Source organism: Oryzias melastigma, linkage group LG19 (assembly GCF_002922805.2).
Source record: "Oryzias melastigma strain HK-1 linkage group LG19, ASM292280v2, whole genome shotgun sequence".
In the NCBI taxonomy this organism is placed as follows: domain Eukaryota; kingdom Metazoa; phylum Chordata; class Actinopteri; order Beloniformes; family Adrianichthyidae; genus Oryzias; species Oryzias melastigma.
Genome location: NC_050530.1, coordinates 2,408,711 through 2,416,738, shown reverse-complemented (window position 1 = coordinate 2,416,738; position 8,028 = coordinate 2,408,711). Strand labels below are relative to the sequence as shown.

At 38.7% G+C, this 8,028-nt stretch overlaps 1 protein-coding gene and 1 long non-coding RNA gene across 2 annotated transcripts in view; one reads left to right on the top strand and one right to left on the bottom strand.

Moving 5' to 3' along the window:
• The first annotated feature begins 306 nt into the window (after positions 1-306).
• Positions 307-8,028, top strand: part of bhlha15 (basic helix-loop-helix family, member a15) — a 17,656-nt gene continuing 9,934 nt past the window's right edge. The window contains exons 1-5 of the mRNA XM_024285749.2: positions 307-719; positions 842-941; positions 3,314-3,956; positions 4,142-4,220; positions 5,668-5,855. Of these exons, the coding sequence (XP_024141517.2) occupies positions 434-719; positions 842-941; positions 3,314-3,956; positions 4,142-4,220; positions 5,668-5,846 (1,287 nt within the window). The 5' untranslated portion in view covers positions 307-433 and the 3' untranslated portion in view covers positions 5,847-5,855. The remainder of the gene's footprint in view (positions 720-841; positions 942-3,313; positions 3,957-4,141; positions 4,221-5,667; positions 5,856-8,028) is intronic.
• Positions 5,466-8,028, bottom strand: part of LOC112154646 — an 11,061-nt gene continuing 8,498 nt past the window's right edge. Inside the window, exons 3-4 of the long non-coding RNA XR_002920681.2 lie at positions 5,712-5,840; positions 5,466-5,607 (exon numbers count right to left, since the gene is read on the bottom strand). This is a non-coding gene — a long non-coding RNA (uncharacterized LOC112154646). The remainder of the gene's footprint in view (positions 5,608-5,711; positions 5,841-8,028) is intronic.

Sequence of the window (8,028 nt, the reverse complement as noted above, 5' to 3'; positions counted from 1 at the left end):
AAATTTTTAGTGAGAATAACTTATACATTCAAAACTTTTTTCTATTTTTAAGAAAATTATCATTTATGAATTAAGAATTTCCAGTTCTACAAAGAAATTGCTGCCAAATCCAGATCCTACGCCCTAAAACCATTACAAAAGTGGCTGAAGAATGTCAAATTTAAAAGACACACAAAGGCCCACTCCAATTATCGTTTGTGTTATTTTCAAAGTGTTCCCAATGGTTTTTTAATCGTGATTATGTCATTTTTAGCCCAATATTTGTCGTTTTCTAAGACTTCCGCAGCAGGAGTTTGTTTGTCTGAGCAACCCCGTCCCCTCTTCCCATCCTTTTTGCTCCTGATTCACAACAATTTAAATAAAGAAATATTCAGAAATGTTATTTTTCAATGTTTAATCAGAGTGGATCTTTAAGATTTATGTCTACGGATGGATGGGCAGTAACAGCCGTGGTGTCGATGGGTTTGGCGGCGGTGTTACATTAGACGGGTGCTTATCGATTGCGCTCTGCTGCAGGAAGGCCACCTGCCTTCCGGGAGAGCGCTGGAAATGTGAGCTCTTCGTCCTTCCTTTGCCCTCGCGTCCTTCTCATCCCGTCTTCGCTTCCACACTTCTTTGCATCCCTTTCCACCCCACCCCACCTGGAATTTGTCCCGTCTCTGCATCAGAAAGCAGTCCGGCGTGGAGGAGCATGGCTGCAGCGGAGGGGAGAATGCACGGTAGGAGGATGGATGTGCTGCCGTTACTTGCTGTGGTTGCAGAAACATTGTGCTGCAACACATATTACCGCACAGTCGTGATGCAGCAGGATCGTTTAGATGCATGTTCTCTATTTTTGCAGAGCTGAAAAATATCAAAGTTGGAGCCACGTTGGTTATCAACAAAGACGGTTTGAGCTGGTTTTCTGGAAGAAGATCCTGTGGGAACAAAATCACCAGACGGTATGAAGCCTTTTTTGCTAAAGTCCTATTTGTTTTTTCCTCCACCTGTTACACAATAAGGTGTAAATTTACCCAAACGGAGCCGATTACAAGCTTTACGGCCTCCAGCGTGCATGTGTTTGTGTGTCCCTCCACATCCTTTACGTCACCGCTGCTGTGAGTCAGCTCCTATCTTCCTTTCCTGAGTCACTCGCCCAGCGGTTGCTTGGTTACCGCAGAGCGGGGAAAGTTTCCTCTTGCGTCTTTGTCCCTGCAGATGGACGGGCTCTCATATTTATTCAGGCGCAGGAGTGAGTGGCCAGCGTCGGTGTGCACGGCTGCATTTGTGTGCACTGTGAGATCTGTTAGTGGAAAAGGACTGCATGCTTTTGCTCGTCCAACCATCCAAGTTTGGCCAAAGAAAGTTTGTTTTCACTCTGGATTGTCGTTTGAGTTGCTTTTTATTGGAAACCTCTTAAAAACTTAACTTTTCACTCTTTTTTAGGTTATTAAGTGTCACGAAGAGTTTTCCTTAGTACTCACCTGCTTTTACTATAAAGTGTAGGCTTCAACTAAAGTCTTAAAAACACACTAAGGTGAAGAAATACTTTTATTTTTAAAATAAACAGTCTAAATGCAGCTTTTATCACATTTTCAGACCAGTAAGAAAAAGTTGTAAACCTTACTTTACATTCAGCTTCATCTTAAATTTTAAAAGTTGGCTTATTTTTTCTTAAAGTCCCACTCCGATCATCTTCTGATGTATTTTAAGAGTTCCTACCAGTTTTTTAATTACGATAATACCATTTTTAGCTAAAATAAAACAATCTTTAGTTTTCGAGGTCACAGCTTCTGCAGTACTTCATTAGAAATTCACATCTGAATTGTAGGTGTGTTGCAACCCCGCCTCCATTTCCCATCACCCTTTTTTTCCACACACTTTCTTGCTAGCTTGCAGCCCCCTCTCTCCTCCAAGCTAACATAACCGGTGCAACAAATACGGACAGTATTGGAGCATTCCATTTTGATATAGATGTCAATACGTGGATCTAGTCTTCTAAAACTGGATGAATTAGACTGTACTGGAGCACAGAGAATCATTATTTGCTGCATCACGTGTATGTTACCCTCTGTGATTGACCTTGGTTGTTTTTACGTTACTAAAATAAACCACGGTGGCCGATATAGCTCACAAAAATTCAAAGGACACAACAAGACATGTACCCTCTCAAGAAGCGTCAATAAGTTGAAACTGAAAGAACTTTTAAAAAAAGTCGGTTATTACAACATATTCTCATTCCCAAGTCGTCACATTTTTGACGTTTTCAGTGTCCCCAAAAAGTCCATTTTGACACAACGGGGTCCATGACCACACATTAATATGTGACTACTTAGGAATGGAAATGTGTTGTTTATTCATTCATGTTGTGATTCATTTCTGTTTTGTTGTGGCTTTTGTTGTCGACCTTCGGCTTTTATCGTATTGTTGTTGTCTTTTTTCGTCATGCTTCAGCCTTTGTCGTCATGCTTCAGCCTTTGTCGTCATGCTTCGGCTTTTGTCGTCATCTTTCTACTTTTGCAGTCATGCTTTGGCTTTTGTTGGCTTTTATCGTCTTGCTTCGGCTTTTGTCATCGTGCTTCGGCTTTTGTCGTGATGCTTCTATTTTTGGTGTCGTGTTTCGCCTTTTGTCGACTTTTGTCATCATGCTTTGGCTTCTGTTAGCTTTTGTCGTCATGCTTCGGCTTTTGTCGTCATGTTTCTACTCTTGTCGTCATGCTTCGGCTTTTGTCGTCATGTTTCTACTCTTGTTGTCATGCTTCGGCTTTTGTTTGTTTTTTGTAATGCTTCGGCTTTCCTTGGCTTTTGTCGACATGTTTCAATTTTTGCCGTCATGCTTTGGCTTTTGTCTTTCCTTTCTTTCATGCTTCATCTTTTGTCGTCATGCTTCGGCTTTTGTTTGTTTTTCACAATGCTTCGGCGTTTCTTGGCTTTTGTCGTCATGCTTCTGTTTTTGGTGTTGTGTGTCTGCTTTTTTCGTCATGCTTTGGCTTTTGTTGGCTTTTGTCATCATGCTTCAGCTTTTGTCTACTTTTGTTGAAATTAAATAGCTTCAACAAGCTTGTTTATAGCAGGTTTTTAGCTAAGCATTTGCAGTTTCTAAAAGGAAATTTTAAACATTTCTGTTTTAATAGTGAGAATCATCTGCTTGTTTTTCAAAAGCAAAGTTATGTTAAGATTGATGAATGGAAGAAGCTGCTGCCTCATGAAGCCCCTCCCCAGATGCATGTGTCTAATGAGTTACAGAAACCCAGTTTGTCAAAATGCTGTGGTAGAAATGCTGGTCATTAGTCTGTTGGAAGAATCTGACAGTTGTTATGAATTCCACACACAGGGAGGCGGAGCCTCAGAGGTTGATGTCCTCAGGTGAGACAGAAGAGGAGCAACAATCGCTCACCTGCGTCTGCATTCTTCATCCAAATGAAAGAAATGTAAATAGGAAGCCGTGGAGACATACGGATCAGAGGTCAAGCTTCCTGACGCAGAGCGCCTACTTCCCGTTATCTGACCACGATTCTCAGAAAAAGCTCCAAGAATCAGTGTTTGCTTTTCCAGATCCAGTTTTCCCAGAATCCCTAAAAACTCAGAAAGGAAACATTTTAAGCACTAAAGACATTTCCAGTGTGATTCCCAACAACCTGAATGTGTCAAACCGGCATAATAAAAATACAGTCAGTGGATGCATCATTTTATGTGATGGATGGGAACTTTTTCACCCTATTCGGAATTGGGGGAAATTTCCTGGACACTGTTGGACCATGGATAACATGTTTATGTTAAAACCCTCCATCATCCAGAAGTCTTTAAGTCCCATTACTGAGGATGATGCAAACGGAAATGTTATCAACCTTCAAAGTCATCTGCAAATGTGTCGAAACTCCAACGATCCGGGAGAGTCAGCGGGACAAGATGGAAACGGGAAACGGAAGAAAAGCGTGTCCTTTGATGAAGACGTCACAGTTTACCTGTTTGATCAGGTATCTCTATCCTTTTGTAGTCTGAAATCCTTGACAGGAATTAGTCATTTCTTTAATTTCTTTTGAAGAAAAAGAATAAAACATAAAAAATACAACAGAGGAAACTTAAATAAAGAGCCTTGTATGTGTTTATACTTCCCAAGTATTGGATTATCCATGCATAACAGTCTGTTTTTATTTTTTAGGAGATTCCAACCGTGGAGCTTCACTCTGAGTCCGACCCGTTCCAGCCATTCAGCTGCTTTCATCACGAGGAAGACTCTGGTAGGATACGAAGAACTCACCTTTCACCGTTTATGCTTGAATCTTCATCATCTACAACCTACTGTCCAAAATCCAGGAGAACTAAACAGTTTTAAAACGTAATTTTTTTCCCAAACACTACAAGAATGTAAGTTTCTACATAAACAATTAAAGATGTGTTTCATTAATTAAAGTCACTAATCAAAAGCTTGTCTTACGTTCATAGAAAATGAAAAACAAAATAGAGGTCTCTATTAAAATAAAAGCACTCAGCTGCTAAAAGAAAAAGTTGTTAGAAAAATTGAATCTCAATCAAAAATGTTAAAAATGTTTTCCAAAGTGATGGTTACACTTATTTTGTATCATCAGTTTTCTTTTAATTGAAGGATATAAAGGAACACAAAAAAATACAGCTATCAAAGAAAATGTTTGGGACCTTAACTAATATTTTACTATAACAATATATAATGTATATTATGCAGTGTAGTCAGAACACTTAAAGTGTGGGAGAAACATCCAATTTTTTAATTAAAACAATCAAGTGTTTTCTTGTGGCTAAACATTACAAGACTGAAGTTCTGTTTACTGACAAATTCTGAAAAATTCTCTGTAATCTTTTAACATGGTAGCTTTAGCTTGAGTGTTAGCATTCTTTTGACGACAGTAACTTTTGAACCGATTAAGCAATTTTGTAATTAGATTGTGCAATTATGTAATTAATTGCTGCAATTCTTCAATTGGGGAATTCCAAGATTACTTAATTATGTAATTGCATAATTCCAGCGGAGTTCTGGATCGTAGAAAAGGAGCTTTTTATACCCACTTTGCAACTGGATCCATTGATTTAGAAGTCTTGCTTATCGGTACAAAGAAGGTATAAAAATCTGCTTTTCTATGCATTGGAATCAGCTGGTTCACAGTGTTGGTGTGAACAGAGTGAAAGTTTGTCATTTGAATAAAAAAAATAATAAATATGAATTTACAAATATCACAAAAATATTGTTATGTCATGTGACTGAGGCCCAATTTGAATTCTTCCCTTCTCCCTTCCCCTTCATTTGGCCCTCCAAATAGTGTCTTATAATTCGGATGTCACATTTGTTTGATGACGTCACCAATAATTGTTAAAATAAATGTTCTAAATGTACAATTTTCGTGTGATTTTATATTATGATGATTTACAGATGATAAGTAGCTGGCAAATGCTTTAAAAAAAAAAAGGCGATTAATTTTTTCCAGATTTGCAATTAATTTTAATCGATTCCCGGCCCTATCTAATACAGATAATTTCCAGACAAACATATAGGAACTGTGAAACAAATATTTAACAGGAGCAATCCAGGTTCAATCCGTGTATGATTGAGCTGGATTCATGAATCGAATGGGTCACCACCAACCATCCACAGCTCTAGATAAAACAGGTGAAAGAAAACCCCTGATGTTTCACAAATCTGATGATTTCCTGCAGGTTGGGAGTGGGAAGATGACTTTCAGACTTTGGAGAACACCCACCATTTCCAGACGGACCCTCACACCATCTCCCTGCCATCACTGGAATGGACTTCAACGTCCAGGCCGAAGAACCGCGCTCTGCCCCACACCTGCCTGGTCCTCACCTACATCCCTGAGTCAGACCTGGAGCTGTGAGGTGAAAAGGTGAGTGACACACACACACACACACGTCCATGTGGCATAATTTATGGTCAAAGCAACTTCCCTGCCTCCAGCCAAAGGCCACCTCGCTGTCACCATGGCCTCGTGTGACATCCACGCTTGTTTTTCTCTCAGACAGCCAGCCTTGATCTCATGGAAAAACTGACTAATCGTCCAGAACTTCACCTCTAACTCACCCCCCTCTCCTTTTTATGAGTCAGGGATTTTAACGGCTGTTGTTCGCCGCTCTCCGCTCCAGATGGATTCATGACATCACAGTTGAGCAGCTCCGTGTGACAGAGCACTGAGCTTTCGCAGTTGTTGGCATGACACAGTGTGCGCGTCTGTGTTTGACATGAGCTGCTATGATGTGATAAAACAGCAAGTTGCGTAACAATGCTGGTATCTTTCCAGCTGTAGGCAAAGCTCTTCAGAAAGAAGAAAAAAAATGTACAAACTTTTCAAAATAAAAGTGTTTCTGGATCGATCTCTGTAAATTAAAAGCAGTTGGTTTGTTTAAAAGCAGCCTGCTTGTGAAGATATCTCCTGCTGAAGTGGGTTCAACTCTGAATTTATCAGCAGCTGTGACAAAATAAACAGTGCTGGTCTGAGGGCCAAAGCAGGCAGAAATTGAGTAAACTAAAGGAAAAGATAATGTTTCCAGTGACCGTTTTGGTTGATTAGATACCTGAATGGGGATATAAACCTGGCAGGACAAGTGGGGATTTCTAGGGATATGGGTGTCCACACATGTATGTAAACACTATCTGATCACAGTGTCTAAAGCTCGTTTATAACTAGGAATCTTAGTTTGACCATCATAGATCCTCCTTTTAATCAATCCCTCATTCAATTCCAAAAGGATAAAGTCCCCTGACTAAAAATTTACTGTAAAATCATAAGGACCAAACTGAATGTCCTCACTACCACGCGTGTCCCCACACCGTCGGTGTTTTGTTCAAGCTCGGTCCTCACTAGTATATATATACGTGTACATTCTCAAGAGTGTGTCCTCACAATTCATTTCCTGACATCTTGACTTAAAAGTAACAGATAAAAGTTGATGCCTGGTTTTAAGTTTCATCCTAAGCTAACTCTAATATTAGACCAAGGTCTAACTTTTAACCCTTAAAGTTCCAAAAGCTGTTTAATATATAAAAAAAACTGTTCCAAAACATTTCCAAACACCCACTTTTCTGCATATATTTGTGGTTTCCAATAACATTTAGGATTTTCTAGAAAGTCTACTTAACTTTAACCACCCCTAGAGACTGCGTAATCCTTAGTTTGTGTTCATAACTTTCTGAATTGTACAGTAGTTTGCCATTTCGTTGGTTGTGTCAGACATCTTACCTCCCACTTTCAACAAACTGCCCTTCAGTTTGGACAATTGCATCCGCTAACAATAAATGTCCCCTTTTTTCTGTCAGCAGTTGGTTCTCAAAAGTATTGAAGTACACTGTCTTTCCCTGTCACATGATTTGATATTTACTCAATATGTGGTCCACAAATCAATACATAAAATATTCAACTAACTTTGTGATGATAAGGTACAGTCTAATTCTTTTGCCTAAATGGATGCAATCTAGATATTTAATTGCCGTTCAAAAACTATACATAAAAATGCCTTTTAACAGAGAAACTCATCTTTATTTCTTATTGTCACTTTTTATTTTAAGCAGCAAGAAAATGTCTTACAACTGAAAAAATTACATTTTTAAATCTTTTACTTTGTTTGCGGATAATAAAAAAAGTGCCATAATAGATTAGTCAGGTATTGTTTGAAGTGATGTGGAAAAATAAGGATTATCATGCTGTATGTTTAGTGCACAAAACACACATCCCTCGCTGTGGTTCACGTTCAGCCAATTGGAAATGACACAACTTTGTAGAAGCAAGCGTGTGATTGATCATGTTTTTATTTGCATCAAATGTACATAAAAAGGCAAAAACAGTAGAAAAACAACAGGACGTGAAAATGACAAAGTTTGTCAGAAATCGGTTACTGTGTTTTTGAGGTTATAAGTTATACCAGAGTATAGCCAAAAATAGAGAATGTAATGACTCTAGAGTAGGGGTGTCAAACATATTGTGCCCCAGATGGTTTAAGAAAAAAAATATATACATATATATATACATATATATATATATATATATATATATATATATATATATG